The 18990-nt window shown below is 40.4% G+C and overlaps 1 protein-coding gene across 1 annotated transcript in view; it reads left to right on the plus strand.

The window, feature by feature from the left end:
- The first annotated feature begins 4104 nt into the window (after nucleotides 1–4104).
- The window catches only part of TMEM117 (transmembrane protein 117), a 310319-nt gene continuing 295433 nt past the window's right edge, over nucleotides 4105–18990 (plus strand). Inside the window, 4 exon segments of the mRNA XM_060777572.2 lie at nucleotides 4105–4353; nucleotides 4355–4408; nucleotides 4410–4652; nucleotides 15694–15988. Of these exon segments, the coding sequence (XP_060633555.2) occupies nucleotides 4165–4353; nucleotides 4355–4408; nucleotides 4410–4652; nucleotides 15694–15988 (781 nt within the window). The 5' untranslated portion in view covers nucleotides 4105–4164.

Raw genomic sequence — 18990 nt, forward strand, 5'->3', positions numbered from 1 at the left:
TTTTGAAAACACTTTTTTTGGGGGGGGGGGATTTCTTCTCTGGGACAAGTTGCAGGCGATTATGAGATTTCTGCCCCCCTCCCCCCTTTAGTTATCAAAATGATGATTCGGTTGTTCCAGAATTTTTTTGAGAATTCCAGATACTGGGCACAACATATTGTTCCTACTTGGAGTGCCTTCAGTGTCACTATAAGAAGGCTCTCTATTGTGCATGTGGCAGGGCTCAGACTGCATTGTAGTAGGTGGTCTGTGGTTTGCTCTTTCCCACACTCGCATGTCATGGATTCCACTTTGTGCAGCACCTTCCATGTCACCCAATCTTTTGTGTGCCCAGGAGGACACACAAAAGATTCTTGTTCAGTATCAGCCATGAATTGAGGCTCCGGGTTTTAGCCTGCCACTTTTGGACTCTTGCTTGCTGAGTTGTTCCTGTAAGTATCTCTGTAGATCTTAGAAAGCTATTTCTTGATTATTCCCAGATAATGAAATGGGAACCAAGCAAAAGTCTTAACTGCCCTTCCCTCCTGTTTTGCTTAAATCAAAATGGCACTTTTGCACTACAATATTATAGTGCTAGAAAAATACTTTAAAATTATTTTAGAGAGTATGCTTAGTACAGGACCATCTTAGCAAGCCCATCCACATCTTTTTTGAAAACCCTGTGAAATCACTGCAAATAAATAGAATACATAGTAATGGAATAAAAACCAGCAAAACCCTCTGATGTATACAGTATTATTCCAGTATCAATGGGACCTAAGCCTTACATTTCATTTATACACTTCTGACAAAATACGGCCTTTCCCATCCTTTTCTAAGGTCCTCCAGTGCAGCTATGGTATTCTTTGTCTTTGTTTCAATGGGATTTACTGTTAACTATGGTTAATGTATCCCTCCACAAATATGGGGCACACATTGTATTGTGAGAACTCACCTCTTTGCATCAGTGAAGAGTCTAGGTCAATGGTTTTTATAGTTAGCAGATATCTGAAACGATAGCACTCTTCCCTCTGCTTCTTTTCCCCTCCTAAGAAATGCACTAAGGTAGCATCTATGAAAATACACCCCATGATAAGCTTGCCTTAGGATCCCCATAGACTGGAAATGACTTGAAAGTACACAACAACAAAGCTGTCATTTTAAAGTTTAAGCTGAGAAGAAGCCCCATCCATGTTAAAGTGATATGTTTATGTATAAAGAATCTATATATTATTAAAACATACAAAATGCCATACGCTTCCACTGATCTCATACAAAAAAAGAAAACTGCGGGTAAAACCCTTCACTCTTTGTGTTCTCACAATTCAGCAGTTGGTCTGCATATAACCATTTATATACTCAGCATTGTCTAATGGGTTGTTTTGCTGCTCCAGAAAAATATGACTCGCTAAATCCATGCTCAGTACAGATCTTTCCTTTCTATCTGGTCAAAGAGAAAATGCAACTATGACCTAAAGCTTTCCCCCAGCCATTTGCTTTCTTTTTTCCCCATCCTGTAAATTACACCATCGTGGTACAGTTCAATGGACAAATATAAAAGCTAGCCATAATGACAGGATATAGAGATGAACAGAGAAAACTCTGTACAGAGGGTAAAATTACAGGGCTGATGTAGGTGAAGCTTGCCTGCAACATCAACAGCTGTGAACATTTTGGAAGTCAACTAAGGATATATTTTAGGAGATTCCTGTGACCTTTTAATGCTCCAATTGGACAAAGAAATACAATCTCACACAAGCATTTAAATAGATACATTACAGTACTGTTTAATACACTTCGATAGCACCATGGCATTTAATAGTCTTTTGATAAAATCACCTCTTTATTTCAGTGTGATGTAAGAATGAAAACAAGGGAGAGTCTACAGATATATATAGAGAGAGGGAGAGGGATCTGGATTATTTCAGCCCCAACCCCAACAATGTTGATGGCATATAGTACACTTTCCCAACTTGGCACCTCTAGACCTTTTGGATGATAGTTTCCATCACCTACAACCATCACTTTCTTTAAATATGCTCTCCGAAGATTATGGCAATTGTCCAACTCATCTGGAAGACATCAGGTTGGAGAAGACTGGCATATATCAGGCTTGTTTGGTGTAAATGCTGATCGGAGGCACAATGTAAATGGGGCACATTTATATGGAGCTAAACAGCCTGGTGTGGATGAGCCCTCGGCTCTTTTGACCAAATACATTCCCCACATGCTAAATCCTGCTAAAAATTGATAATCAGGTGTGTAATCCCTTGGGAAGGAGAGAGAGGGTTAGATGGATGTGAAGGGTGCAATTGACCTTTGACAACTATGAAAAGCAGGAAAGTAATCTTGTTTACGCTGGTCATGCATATTGTATGCCTGCATTATTCCAGATCCTCATTGACCTCATGGCTTTGACCCCACTGTCCTTTGGAGAGAGCAAAGGAACCTGCCAGATTGAAAACTAAAGTTAGGAAGGTCCAGTTTCAAACATCCGATTTACAAATGACTCATAGTTAAGAACGGGGTGAGACAACAGGAAGTGAGAGAAATCTACCCCCAGGAAGGGAAATTCACTCCTGAGTTATCATGGGGAAAAGTGGTCTCCACTGAAGTTTTATAACCAATCCTTGTTTCCACAAGAAGCCCAATTTTTCAGACTCCAGTTATCACGGGGATGGATGAAATCTTCCAAACGGGCACAGATAGCAAGGCAAACACCACAGCCATTCAAAGCTAAAGATAGATGGATAGATGGATGGACGGACGGACAGACAGACACAGAGAGAGGTTTTAGGATTCTTAACACACACACACACACACTTTTAATTATTATTTATTCAGTTAGATGTGCTTGCAACTTTTTACATTGCAAAATATGAATGAAGATGTGTTGTCAAAGGCTTTCATGGCTGGAATCACTGGGTTGCTGTGAGTTTTCTGGGCTGTATGGCCATGTTCCAGAAGCACTCTCTCCTGACATTTCACCCACATCTATGGCAGGCATCCTCAGAGGTTGTGTCATACAGCCCAGAAAACTCAAAAGCAACTCAGTGATTCCAGTCATGAAAGTCTTCAACAACACATTGAACATCTCTATGGGGAGAAACTGTTCCAAGACACATGGAGATTTGAATAGTTTCCAGCAGACCTGACAACCTCTGAGGATGCCTGCCATAGATATGGGCAAAACATCCGGAGAGAATGCTTCTGGAACATGGCCACACAGCCTGGAAAACTTACAGCAACCCAATGCATGAAGATGTGCCATATATCTGGATCTACACTGCCATATAATCTAGATTATCACAGTAGATAATCCAGATTATCTTCTTTGAACCAGATTATATGAGTCTACACTGATAATCTCTATTGTATAAGGTGGTGCAGCTACACCCTCTGGCCCCTTCCACACATCTGAATAAAATCCCATATTATCTGCTTTGAACTGGATATATATGGCAGTGTGGACTCAGGTACCCCAGTTCAAAGCAGATATTGTGGGATTTTCTGCCTTGATATTCTGGGTTAGATGACTTTTGGCCCTTTCACACAACCCTGTATCCCAGAATATCAAGGCAGGAAATCCCACATTATCTTTTTGTGGACTCAGGGCCCTTCCACACAGCCCTATATCCCAGTTCTGCTTTGAACTGGGTTATCTGAGTCTGGACTCAATCCAGTTCAAAGCAGAACTGGGATATAGGGCTTTGTGCAAGGGCCTTGAGTCCACAATCAGATAATGTGGGATTTTATGCCTTGATATTCTGGGATACAGGGCTGTGTGAAAGGGCCAAAAGTCATCTAACCCAGAATATCAAGGCAGAAAACCCCACAACATCTGCTTTGAACTGGGGTACCTGAGTCCACACTGCCATATATATCCAGTTCAAAGCAGATAATATGGGATTTTATTCAGATGTGTGGAAGGGGCCAGAGGGTGTAGCTGCACCACTTTATACAATAGAGATTATCAATCTGGTTCAAAGAAGATAATCTGAATTACCTACAGTGATAATCTAGAATATATGGTTTATCTAAGTGGGATTTTCTGCCTTGATGTTCTGGGCTATAGGGCTGTGTGAAAGAAGATATTGTGGGATGTTCTGCCTGAAGGGCCCTCATTCTCCCATCTGGGGTGCCTCCTTCCTGTGTTCCCATTCTATTCCCAGCATCCAGGAGGCCATGGCCCTGATGAGCCTGCAAGACCTGAGCGGGGCTGTGGCTGGGAAGGGGACTTGGAGGTCTCCCATGCCTGGAGCCTCCGAAAATCGAAGTCTGTTGACACAAACAAGGCTTGGAGCCGTCCTCCCCTTGCTTCTCCATCGAGGCCTGTTCCAGGGAAGGCTGGCAGGGAAGCAGACGGGCGGGAGACGGAGAGCAGCCACCCTCCTCCGCCGCCGCTGCCGCGTCCGCCTGCGGGAGCCGGGCATTCCAGTCGGAACCGGCCTCCCTGTCGCAGCCCGGTCTACTCGCTTGGAGAAGAGAGACCCCGGTCTACTCGCCGCCGCTTCTGCCACTTTGAGAAGCGAGCGAGGGAAGCCCTTGGGAGGCCGGAGGGAGGCGCGCCGGGGAGGGTATTTATAGCCGGCCGGCGGACAAGCAGCCGCCCCCCTGGACCCGAAGAAGAGCCAGAGCCTGAGCCTGACCACCTTCTCTTTCAAAGCAACGTGGTGAGTACAATAAGACCCTTAGCTCTAATCGTGCCTGGGATTCCCCTCCTCTCGACCCTGGTCAAGCACGGTTTAGCCACCGCCATCAAGTGACTCCCCCTAAGACTTCTTCCCCTTTCTAAATTTGGGAAAGGATGTGTCTGGGAGGATCCTACCTCTAACCGGCGCCCCAGAGCAAAGGAAGCCCTTAAGAAATGTGGGAGGGCCAGAGTCGGGGGGGAAATGCACTCTGCACATGCTCAGTGTCTTGTTTCGTAATGGCTTCCTGATAGGAATGAGCTCTCTTTATAGCTAAGGTAGGGGACAGAGCCCCGTCTTCTGTCTGGGTTGTTATTGGTTTCCAGTATTGAAAACTAATCATAATAATAGTGATCTTGTCTGCTGTGGACTCATCTTGTTATGTTTCTAATAATAATAATAACAACAACAATAATAAGATGAGAGGCTGTCAGTGAAGAATTGGTGCCCTGTGAGCTATATTTCAGAGGAAGGGGCTGGCCAAGCCCCCCTCTTGAGTCTCCCTTGCTGAAGAAGATCCTCTGAAATCGATGAGGTCACCAGAAGTCAACAGGCGACTTGAACATCATTAGGTATTTATAGATTGGAAGGAGGCTTGGGATAAAAATTGCCAGAGCGTTCAAAAGGTATGAACATTGGGCACCAACACATTTCAAAAGGTTAAAGGATTTTTTAAAACTTCCTAAAATGCATGACAGGACAGTGTGGTTTGAAAAAGTTTAAAACAGCCTCTTTACATGCCCCCTACTCACTGAAAATAGTGGAATATAGAGGTTCAGACAGACTACTTAGTGGAGTAGGTTTTTTTTTTCTTTTTCAGCAACACTGTGAGAATAAATAAATGGGTATATTTATTTATATCCTGCTTTATCTCTCCATATGGAGACTCGAAGCTGCTCCTCAACAAAAACATTACGACTCAGAATAGACAATTATACAATAATAAAATAGTATGTCATCCTATATTATCAGTAGTAGGTAAAGGTAAAGGTTTTCCCCTCATGTTAAGTCCAGTCATGTCCGACTCTGGGGGTTGGTGCGCATCTCCATTTCTAATCCAAAGTGCTGGCATTGTCTGTAGACACCTCCAAGGTCATGTGGCCAGCAGTGGTACCTATTGATCTACTCACATTTGCAAGTTTTTGAACTTCTAGGTTGGCAGAAGCGGGGGCTGACAGCAGAAGCTCACACCGCTCCCCGAATTTGAGCCTGTGACCTTTTGGTTAACAGGTTTAACCCACTGCGCCACCGAGGGCTCAATTAATCAGTAGTAATTATATTTATTATATTAGTATTACTATATTACAATATTATTATTCCATATTATATTAAATTACGTTATTTATTTATTTATGACATTTATATGCCGCCCTTCTCACCCCGAAGGGGACTCAGAGTGGCTTACAAGATATATTTACATAAAAGGTAAAGGTTGTCCTCTGACATTAAGTCCAGTCATGTCTGACTCTGGGGTGTGGTGCTCATCTCCATTTCTAAGCCAAAGAGCTGGCGTTGTCCGTAGACACCTCCAAGTTCATGTGGCCGGCATGACTGCATGGAGCGCCGTTACCTTCCCGTTGGAGCGGTACCTATTGATCTACTCACATTTTTTTGAATGTTTTCGAACTGCTAGGTTGGCAGAAGCTAAGGATGACAGCGGAAGCGCACGCTGCTCCCCGGAATCGAAACTGTGACCTTTCGATCAACAAGCTCAGCAGCTTAGTGCTTTAACCCACTGCGCCACCGGGGGCATATTTACATACAATATTACATATTGTATGTAAATTACATATTTACATACAATATATTATATTATTAGCATAGCACAATATCAGTATTATATATTACTATATTGTACTATACCATTATATTGTAATATTATTAGTAATATTACATGTAATATAAAATATATAATTATATCATATTATTATATATTATAATATTATATCATATTGTTATCAATACATGTACATACAATATATTATATTATTAGCATAGCACAATATTAGTATGATATATTACACTTTTGTACTATACCACTATACTGCAATATTATTAGTAATATGTTACATGTAATAGGTAATATACACATATTATATGATTAAATATTATTATACTGTACTATATTATTATACCAGAATATATATAATACATTGCCAGTATATTATACTATTAGTATTACATAACATATTGTACTATATCATAAGTTGTACTTTGGTATTTATTACTTTAATAGTTTTGGAAGAACCAAAGTTTTGCCATTGCTTACAGAATAAAGCAGGTGAAATCTATTTAAAGATTCTCCAGGCTAAATTGAGTTATACTAGGTTCAGATACTTGATGTTTACTTGCTGTACTGTTTATTTATTTATTTTTGTATTTCAAACCATTCCGTTTGTATCTTGAGTGAGCCTTTGGGAAGGAACTGATTTAAAAAACCTCAGATAATTTTAGGCAGGAGTAATTGTATACTATTTCCACTATTACTGGACCCTAAATATTCCCTAAAGGCAGCAGATCTTGTCCCATCTGGGTCAGCCTTAGTAAACACATGGATGGGAGACTGTCAATGAATAACAGGTGCTATAGGCTATATTTCAGGGGAAGGAAGTGGCAAAATCACTTCTAACTATTCCTTCCCTTTAAAAAACCCTATGAAAAGGTGGAATGGCCCTAAATCCACAGGCAAGATGACACACATGCATGCAATATCACCATTAGACAACAAGAACTTTAACTGTTTCAGAACCAGCATTCTAAGATTGCTTTTAGACTGCTTTGGGAACTTTTCAAGAGCGTTTGAATGACTTTTAAAATGTTTTAATTGTGTTTTTGTTTGCTTTCCGCTTGGGGAACCTTTGTAGGCTAAAAGGCAATACAGAAATAATCTAAACAAACAAAGTGAACAAGAGCAGTATTGAAAGTTGCAAAACAAAGGTATCATTTCCATTGCTTGTTTGGTAGCAGTAAGGGAACACATGTTTAAATGCATTCTGTTGTTGTTTTGCATTGATTGAGGACTAAAACTGACAGTGAAGTGAATCTTAGTGAATTTTACATCAGCTTAGCCACTGCTTTTCCTTCCCTTCTTTGAGGGGGATATATATATATATATATATATATATATAGAGAGAGAGAGAGAGAGAGAGAGAGAGAGAGATTGGCAAATGATAGATTTGTGTGAAGCCCAAAGAAGTGGATCAGTGATAAATTGGATAGTATTATTATTATTATTATTATTATGTTTATTATGTTTATTTATATGCCACTTTTTTCTCTTAAAAGAGACTTTGGCCCTTTAAATATCCAATGTGCACTATATCATTCCTCAACTTAAAGTTTTTCCAGATTACAACTTCCACCAGCCTTCATCAGTATAATTATTAGTCATGGATGATGGAAATAACAGTTCAAAAACATATACAGAGTTTCATGCTGGGTGGGAGTGGCAGTTTTTAAATTAAGTCTATTACCAATGCCTCCTTCTTTTCATTGAAAATGTCTTTAATGAGGCATTTGTGGGTTTATCTCTGTGGAGCAGGGGAAATCATATCATTCCAGTGCTAACCTAGGAGCCTGCGGTGGTGCAATGGGTTAAACCCTTGTGCTGGTAGCACTGCTGACCGAAAGGTCGAATCCAGGGAGTGGAGTGAGCTCCCATCTGTCAGCTCCAGCTTCTCATGTGGTGACAGGAGAGAAGCAGCCCACAGGATGGTAAAACATCTGGGCGTCCCCTGGGCAACATCCTTACAGATGGCTAATTCTCTCACACTAGAAGCAACTTGCAGTTTCTCTAGCCACAGAAATGCTAACCTAACCTAACAATGCATTTGGATTAGTCCTGTAGGATTAGTCCTATAAAGGAATAGGACTGAGTTCCTTGATGGAGAAGAGAGCAAATGAAGTAATTTTAAGTTCAAATCTAAAGAAAACAACAAGTTGACTTCAACCTTTGACTCGGTTCTTAATCAAAAAAGGGTATTATTCTGTTCTGCTGTAGTTTTTTTTTAAAAAAAATGTCCTGCTGGGATGCGATGGAAAAAGAAAACATTCTTACATCTTCCTATCTGGATCGTTTAGTTTACCTTTGGAAGAAATGGCCTTAAACCTTATTAATTGACAGACTTTTAAAAGGTTCCAATGATTATGTGTTTTAGGGCCCTTCCACACAGACATATAACCAGAATATCAAGGCAGATCATCCACAATATCTGCTTTGAACTGGAGCCCCTTCCACACAGCTGAATAAAATCCCACATTATCTGCTTTGAACTGGGATATATGGCAGTGTGGACTCAGATAACCCAGTTCAAAGCAGATATTGTGTGGTTTTCTGCCTTGATATTCTGGGTTATATGGCTGAGTCCACATTGCCATATAATCCAATTGAATGTGGATTTTATACAGCTGTGTGTAAGGGGCCTTAAACGCAGTGATTTATAAACAGTGCTATTTCTCAGAGTCATGTTTCTCAGAGAGACAACTCATTCATTCATATCTTAACAATTTTATAAGCTGTTTATTACAGAGTTAGACAATTGATCTATGCAATCCAACATTCTCAGTTCAGGTTGAAAAAAATGTCTTCCTAGTCCTACCAGAAAAATTTTGGTCCTCCATTCAAGTAATAATCTGGCTCAGGCCTATTTAGTTTATGAAATCAAGTAAAATTGGCTGTGGTCATAGCTGCATGGTGGTATAGTCTTAAATCTTGTTTTCTCTAACTTTGACACGGTTCTATTGTTACCCTCTACTTGTTCCACAACATTCTTCCTAAGGATCTATTAGTCTCTTTATTGATGCTCTGTCCTGGAAAAGGCTGTAACAGTAGCTGATCTGTTATCTTTATGAATACAAAAGGAGGTTAAGAATGAACTGACAATGTGTTTTTGGTGAGACAAGCCAATTTGCTTGAAATGTTTTTCTAAAGTTTAGCTTTATTGGAAGACATTTGTCATTAGACTGGGGTCCTAATGATAAATGTGTGAATTTGAAGAATATCTTATACAAATGGGTGGAATGCATGTCCCCCATTTTGGTCAAATTGTAAATTTGGCTTTGTTTATGGATACGATGCTAAAAGATGTTTAAGAGTGGAATAGTACCTTGGAAGGGTGGTGGACTCTCCTTTTTTTGGACATTTCAAAGTACAGGATGAATGGCCATTTCTCAAGAGAGAAAGGGTGTGTTTTCATTCATGGTAGTGGATTAGGGTAGATCGGCTTTGCTTTCACTGAATCATATTGTGCGATTAGTGGTTCCCAAACTGCTCCACTGAACCCCTGGGGCTCCATGAGTGATGCTGCTTCCCATCTGCTTCTTTTCTCCTCCTTCTGAGAAATTCAGGGAAATTAAAGTTTGAAGGTGCCAAAACAGCAGTGTCCTCCCATGATACAGCCCCCCACCCCCCACCCCGTCCCGGCTCCTTTGCTGCCCAGACTCTTTTTATTGCCACCCAGATCCTTCCCACCCTCTTCTTTTCTTCTGAAACCCTATTTCCCTCTCATTGCTCAAGGGGTGCTTTGATTGGGCTTTTTCTACATGGCAGAAGAGAATTGAACTGGACAGCCCCTGAGGTTTCTGTAACTACTATTTATTTATTTATTTATTTATTTTGGGTACTTTTACCCTGCTCTTCTCAACCCCCAAAGGGGGGACTCAGGGCGGCTTACAAAAAAGGCACAATTCGATGCCTATACAAATTACACATAATATACAAAACCATCGTTAAAAGCAGTTATCACAGTTTAAACAATCAACAACCAATACTAGTAATACTGCTACGACTACTATTATTACAAAGTCTGGGTGGCTACCTGTTGGGTGATTGTGCTTTTCCTGCATGGCAGGAAGGGGTTAGACTGAATGACCCCTGGGGTCTTCCCCTGAAATATTGTTACGTTTATGTTGGTTAAATTTTTACTTCATTTTAAATATTGTATTGTTTGCTTTTTTCCTTTCTTTTTTGCACTACAAGTGAGTTATGTGTAGTGTGCTTTGAAATTTGTTTGTGTTTTTTCCAGTTAATTAACACAAACATTCTCTATCTATCTGCCACTGGGCTGCCTGTCTGTCAAATTTTAAGTGAGCTTCCGCTGTCAGCCCCAGCTTCTGCCAACCTAGCAGTTCGAAAACATGCAAATGTGAGTAGATCAATAGGTACCACTCTGGCAGGAAGGTAACGGCGCTCCATGCAATCATGCTGGCCACATGACCTTGGAGGTGTCTACAGACAATGCCGGCTCTTCAGCTTAGAAATGGAGATATGGAGATGAGCACCACACCCCTGAGTCGGACATGACTGGACTTCATGTCAGGGGAAAACCTTTACCTTTACTATGTGTATACACACACACACATATATATACACACACACACACACATACATTCATATATATATACATACATACAGACACACACATACATGCGCACTGCATTTCTTGGGGCTCACTGGAAACTTTTTCTTCAAAAATGGCTCCACAGCTGAAAAAGCTCGAGAACCTCTGGGTTAGAGCATTGGACTATCACTCTGGAGACCAGAGTTAGATTCTTCACTTGATCATGGAAACCCATTGAGTAACATTGTGGGAGTTATACACCCTCCATTCTGGAAAACTCATTATAGGTTTGGCTTAGGGTCACCTTAAGTCAGAAACAACTTGAAGGCACACATGAACCACAAATGCATTCAAGGAAACAGCTTATATGGGTCATTATATCTCCCGACTCTAGGAACAGATAGAACTATGTTGGTCTTATGCCTGAAGAGGGTAGGTTGACATGAGGTGGAGGGCTGTACTTAAGAGCTCTTATTCCATTGACCCTTTTGATGTTCACACTACGCCCTCAGTTCTTTCCACATTGAAGAATGACCTAGACCCTTTCCACACAACAGTATAAAATCCACATTGAACTGGATTATATGGCAGTGTGGACTCAGATAACCCAGTTCAAAGCAGATATTTGTGGATTATCTGTCTTGATATTCTGGGTTATATGGCTGTGTGGAAAGGCCCCATGTTAGAAAAATGGTAACCTTAATGGAACTGTCCAAGGTACTGGGCCTGTCGTCTGGTATAGGGTTCAATGTATTTGAGAATTGCTTTAAAATTGCTTAAACTTGAGCATTTATTACACACTTTCTTATCACTTAACTCCCAGTTTGCATTTGCAATTCCAACTGTCTTGCTGAAGAAGGTGTTCAGTATAGCTACAAGGTAGGGCTAAATAAATTTGCTTCCTGACACAATAAATAGCGATCTCTCTTCAATAGTTACCTTTGCATTTGGAGGGGTGGGGAATGGAGGAATATCATCCATCACATATAAGGGCACCAACTAGTAGGATTGGCTGTGTAGGTTCCATGGAGAATAGAAACCACACAACCTAATTGGAAGAGCTTGGGCCAGCCATTGTTGTCTCTAAGGTTTTTTGCTCAGAGCAGTTTTCTCACTCTTCTGAATGATAGGGCCAGCCAACAGGAAAACTACTTACTGGAGCACACCAAGAATTTTAGGTTCAAGGGGATAACTGTGTGGGGATTGGTAAATGTGAATAAGCAGAATAAGTAGAAGCTTTACCACAGTATTTAAACCAAGATATATCCTGCTGTATAATAAAATGTCACTTAGGTTTATAAAACAAGTAACAGTATCTTTACTTTAAAGGTTCAAACAGGTTCAAACAATCTCTTTGCATACAGGCAGGGAACAGAGGAATAAAATAGCCCCTTTAAATAGTCTTTGAAATAAGTCTCATGTCTTAAAATGATCAGTCTTTAAGATAGTTGGCAGCCAGCACTTTCTCTTCACTGTCCAAAGTGAGAACAAGTGACAGTGAGAACCGTTGGTCTCCACTGCCAGGCAAAGACAGCAGCCCCTGGCACACTAGCCAATCGGCTCCTGACACATCTCTTCTTTTTCAAATCCTAACAAACTGGCGATATGTTTTACTCAAGTAATCTCTTAATTCCTAAGATGGTGGCTTTAAAAAAACTTGATTTGCCCTAAAGGTACATGAGCAAACTTTCACTTGCCTTGCACTTAATCGCACTAGAGAGGAAATCCACTTAAAATCCAGTTTATGCCTCCAGCAGAATTTTGAGGTTTGTAGTTTAGGGTGGAGGCTTAAACAGCCTCACTACACTATAAACCCCAGAAATCTGCAGGAGACAGAAACCGGATTTTAAGTGGATTTTTTCTCTAATGTGATGAAGTAATTAGACTGGGTTCCACCCATTGTTTTAAATCCAAATACCTACCAGAATGAAAAGAGGTAGGACAGAACAGGAAATAATACCTCTAAAATAATGCCTGTTATTGACATAGATCATCTCAAGTCAAAGGAAATATGCTTCCTGTTTCAGGGCTATTGTTATCCATATGCATGTTTGGGCAACCAGAAAAGTAATTAAACAACTCAGCCTCATATGAACCCATTGTGTTCAGTAGCACTCACTCCTGGCTAAGTCTGCATTTGATTCCAATTCACTAGAACTAATTTTTGAGCAGACACACATAAGGCTACACCAACTTTTAACTAGACAAAAACTCTGTTCTCATTCAGTGTCTAGAAGTCTTGTCTTGGTTAGACACTAGACTTGTTATGTACATAAAACTTAAATTTCACTGGAGCTTCTTGTGTGACCCAATCTAGAAAAAAAAGTCACTTCAAGGTCAGTTAGCAGCAGCAGATTTAGACTCCATTAATTCCTCTTCACACTACTTACTTTAGTTTGGATGACTTTAATGCAGAAAAGTGAAAGAGAGGCATTCATAAAATGAAGGAAAATTCCAGCCACTGTAGGTTTTCTAGTCACATTCCTTCTTAACAGGAACACAAGCAGCTTTATTCCTAATAGATGAAAGTATGCTTAGTTGACAGATTCCAATCCATTTGTGTAGGGCAGTGCTTTGCAACCTGTCAGATGTAGTTGGCTTTCTGTCCTTTTTGAAGGAGTTTAGCTAAAAATGTCTCTACCCAGTGACTGAGGTCTGTTTTGTGCTCCCCTCTTTTATTGGAAGGCCCCTTGGTAAAGGGCCTTCACTGTTGTGGCACCTTGGTTATGGGCTTAAACAGAACTCTGGCTATTTATTTATTATTTATTTATTTACCCTATTTATATCCCAACTTTCTCTACCCTGAAGGGGACTGAAGGTAGCTTACAACACAGGCAATTATTCAATGCCTTAAAACACATACAATTCAAAAATATTAAAATAAAAAATAAAAATTAAGTTAAAATTAATGCATATTAGATATTTAAAAACATTCAATTCCATATTAAAATCATGCCATCCATATCCGTAATCCAAATTGTTCCATAGTCATTGTACATATTCCAAATCTGTTATTGCACTGCACTATTCTCTGGCTATGAGATCAATCAGGGCCAGCTAACACATCCCAACAAAGAATCCCCAGGTAGCATCCAGTCAGGCTTTGAAGCTGCAAGGACATTAAATGCTTATCAATGTGGCCAATTGCAACATTCACACTTGCCTCAAACAGACAAGAGTTCTTTCTCGCACTCCAGACATTCCACAGTTATGTAAACACCACTTGCCTAGTTTCCAACAGATCCCTCAACCTCTGAGAATGCCTGTCATAGATGTGGGTGAAATGTCAAGAGAGAATGCTTCTGGAACATGGCCACACAGCTTGGAAAACTCACAACAACTGTATGGGTTTAATTGTTTAGAATTCTTTGATTCTTAAATAATGTCTTTTTAGATTATAAATTATCTATTACCGTTTCACATTTTACATCGTTTAAATGGATTTTACTGTATATTGCCCTGACATCCTTGGAGACAGAGCAGGATAGAAGCATTTTAATAACCCTGACTGATTGAAATGTATTTCTGTTCTTTCTGATTTTTAGACAGGATTCAAATAAACTACTCGGGGAGCTGATATGAAAAGTCTCTGATCATACCAGGATCTGACAGAAAATATTCTGTGATAAACAAAATGTGTCTCAATCTCTGAAATAAAATCAGAAAGAACAGAAACCAAATCTGGGGCTTTTTAATCATTCTGGATGTGTATATGTGCCTTTCAGTTGCCTGTTGACTCACGATGATGCTATGAGTTAAGGTCACCATAAGCCAGAAATGCCTTGAGCATACAGCAGCAACAGCAACATTTAAATGGGAAATGTTTTTGTGTGGCTTGGTTCTGAGTCAGTGATGGGGAGCCATTCGTTTCATAAAAACTTATTCTAGGTGGATAGGCACAACTCTGTAATTGGGAACTCTCCCTGAGTGCTTGGCCATGGGGACTTTTGTGGTGTTCACTGAAAGGTGCCAGTTTCTGCCTGTTCTTGGAAGCTAAGCAAGTTGAGCCCTTGTTTGTACTTAGATGGAAGACTGCTTTTTTGTGTGTGTCAGGAGCGACTTGATAAAGTGCAAGTTGCTCCTGGTGTGAGAGAATTAGCCATCTGCAAGGACGTTGCCCAGGGGATGCCCAGATGTTTGATGTTTTACCATCCTTGTGGGAGGCTTCTCTCATGTCCTCACATGGGGAGCTGGAGCTGACAGAGGGAGATCATCCACACTCTCCCCAGATTTGAATTTCCAACCTGTCAGTCTACAGTCCTGCCGGCACAAGGGTTTAACTCATTGTGCCACCAAGGGCTTCTAATGAATGCCAGATGCTGTGGGCTACATGTCAGTGGATGGAACTGGCAAAACCACCTTTGAGTGCTCAATGCTCAAGAAAACCATATGGAAGTAATAGGGTCACTACAAGTCAACAGATGATTTGAAAGCACAGACCTATGTGCTTCATAATTTATCACCCCACCATTGTGTTATTCTCTGTCAATGTGAAATACTTTGACTTGGGGATATGCTAAGTCTGCTGTACATCACCATTTGAGGAGAAAGCAAGTTTATTCAAGGGATAGTGGGAACTGGAGCTCTTCTAAAAAGAAAAGGAAATGGAGATTTGGGATGTATACGTACAAACCCTAGTAATATGTATAACCCAGCAGCTGTATGTGTTTTGTTTTTTCATGCAGGGGCTGGCGTGTGACAGGATGGGCAAAGACTTCCGCTACTACTTCCAGCACCCCTGGTCTCGCTTGATTGTGGCCTACCTGGTGATCTTCTTTAACTTTTTAATATTTGCCGAAGATCCAGTTTCGCACAGCCAGACGGAAGCAAATGTCATTGTGGTTGGGAACTGCTTTTCCTTTGTATCAAATAAATATCCCGAGGGAGGAGGTTGGAGGTTTGTAAAAGTATTCCTGTGGCTACTTGCCATCCTCACAGGACTGATAGCTGGCAAGTTCCTCTTCCATCAGCGTTTATTTGGTGAGTCCTTCCATGTCGCTAAAAGCTTTTCTCACTCTTTCTCTCTGTGATGTTACCGCTTGATGCTTTCTGAAGGAAAATGCTGCACAGCGAGGCTAATGAGGATGGCAGAATTGGATGTGCTATACAGCAGAGAAGAATCTGCCTTGAAAACAGATGTCTCAGTTAGACCATCAATCTCAATACTTCCCAGCCAAATTTGTTCTTAAAAAACAGCAAAGACAGATCTGTTTAGTCTAATGAGGAGGGCATTAACTTTCCTCACTTAGGATATGCTTCATGACACTTTCTCATTCCAGGTTTGATGTAAGGGTGACAAATTTCTGAAAATCGACAGGTTCTTTTATTATTATTCCCTCTTATGATACAGCATGGTTATTTGCTTCTACATAGCTGGGGCAGGAGTGGGTTGATGAATCCTAGTTTAGATTACAGCTGCCTGAATCCTCTAGCCATGCTGCTGTCGGTTTCTGGAAGTTGTAATCTCCTCTCCCCCCCAAAAGGGGGGGGTGGAATTTCAAGTAATGTATCACAATATTTTTATTGTATGGCTACAAAGAAGAAGGCATAGTGGCCCTCACACATTTGCTATATATGCTTTGCTATATATCAGTGGTTCCCAACCTTTTTTTTTTTTTTTTACCAGGGACCACTTTGATCTGGGACCACTCTCCAACATTGGTACCAAAAGGGTTACAAATCAGTTTTTGGTCAACTTTAGATTCAGTTTTGTTATTTGGGGTGCTGATTCAGCACATTGCATTGGGTAGACCACATCAGAACATATGTCACTAAATAGTTGCCATCAGCTCGCCCACAGAAAACCATATTTAACAAGTCTCGCGAGACCAGTTGCTCTCATTGCAATGGTGTAGTAACAGTGAGGCCACGGATCATATTTTAGTTCTGCGGACCACTGATAGTCCACAGACCACAGGTTGGGAACCACTTCTGTATATGAACTTTGGGCCTTATTCATTGAACTGTTTGATGCTCACTTCATATTATCTAGAGAGCAACAGTTTTAAACAAATTCCTAAATAAAATTACATATGCTGACACAGTTTTCAGTGTTGGACAGGATAGAAATACATATTGGCTTTTATAGGTTGATCTGCTGGCTTGTAGTAAGCTAGCAATGATTTCTGACTTGTAGCTGTTGAGCAAGAGCAAAATGACCTTTCCTGATTCAGTTGCAGTATTTGATTAAACTCAGAGTGACCTATTGTGTACTGGAAAAAAGTTCTATACCCAAGATATGTGGAGAGACATTCTGGACGTATCTGTATTAGACTATTATAGCAGTTTAATTCCCCTTTTAATAGTCCTGGCTCCATCCTATGAAATCTTGGAATTTGTAGTTAGGCAAGGATCTTACTTGTAGGAGATTCCAAATTCCAAATTCTAGCTGGAACCATGACAGTTAAAAGAGAAATTAAACTGCGGTATACAGTATAGGTACTCTATTGCACCCATAGCTGCAAATATTTTTTCACGTATTGATCTTTGGTCTGTAGTGAAAAACAGAGTAGAGCTGGTAAAATTGAAATCTGTCCTGCTTGAAAGCTTATGCCATAATCAATGTATTACTCTTAAAATCACAGTAAAGTTATTCTTTTAAGGTGAATGTACTCAGTTCTAAATATAAATCAGACTAATCCAGTCCACATTGTTTCCCCAAATAACAGAAAGCTGGTGAAGTATAGGAGTTTTAGACTAAGGGTCTAGGATGCAGGATCCCTGAATACTGCTTAGCAATTGAAACCCACGGGGTAATCTTGTGGGTGTCATAATGTGTCAGTCCAAGAAGAAGGCAACAGCAAACCTCCTCGGAAGAAATTGTGCTAAAAAAACTCTGTAATAACTTTGTCTTGGGGTTGCCATAAGTCAGAAATGGCACACTACAACAGCAACCAAGTAACTATTGTTTACCCAATAAATTCATTGGAAAACTGCTTGGACTATATTTGTTTAGAGCACTGTTTCTCAACCTAGGGTCAGGGCTCCTGTGGGGGTTGTTAAAGGATGTCAGAGGGGGTTGCTAAAGACCATCAGAAAACACAGTATTTTCTGTTGATCATGGGGTTTTTGTGTGGGAAATTTGGCCCAATTCTATCATTGGTGGGGTTCAAAATTCTCTTTGATTGTAGGTGAGCTATAAATCCCAGCAACAACAACTCCCAAATATGAAGGTCTATTTTCCCCAAACTCCACCAGTGTTCACATTTGGGCATATTGAATATTCGTGTCAAATTTGGTCCAGATCCTTCATTGTTTGAGTCCACAGTGCTCTCTGGATTTAAGTGAACTACAACTCCAGAACTCAAGGTCAATGCCCATTAAACCCTTCCAGTATTTTCTGTTGGCCATGGGAGTTCTGTGAGCCAAGTTTGGTTCAATTTCGTCATTGGTGGAGTTTGGAATACTCTTTGATTATAGGTGAACTATAAATCCCAGCAACTACAACAACCAAATGACAAAATCAATCCTCCCCAACCCCACCAGTATACAAATTGTGCCAGATTTGGTCCAGTGAATGAAAATACATCCTGCATATCAGATATTTACATTACAATTCATAACAATAGCAAAATTACAGACATGAAGTAGCAACAAAAATAATTTTATTATTGGGGGTCAGTACAACATGAGGAAATGAATTAAGGGGTCGCAGCATTAGGAAGGTTGAGAACCACTGGTTTAGAGATTGCTAAACACTGAGTAATAAATGAAATAACGCCATAGCAAAGAGTATTTGAAATAATCTGTTAAGCGAATAGTTTAGCATCCATCAGTGACTGGTGGTTTCTGTGTCAGTAGATGACAAATCTACTCCAGGTTGTAGTCCAAACATTGCATGCATTTTCCAAACTGCTTGCTCCTTTATACCAAATAGGACCAGCATCCTGGAGAGCTCCTTTAAAATTCAACTGAAAGAGAGGTGGAAGGCAGAGTCTCCACCCCAGTGATACGGCACCCACCATGTGCCGGTGGCAACATCC

This window comes from Anolis sagrei, chromosome 5 (genome assembly GCF_037176765.1).
Source record: "Anolis sagrei isolate rAnoSag1 chromosome 5, rAnoSag1.mat, whole genome shotgun sequence".
NCBI classification, from domain to species: Eukaryota; Metazoa; Chordata; class Lepidosauria; order Squamata; family Dactyloidae; genus Anolis; species Anolis sagrei.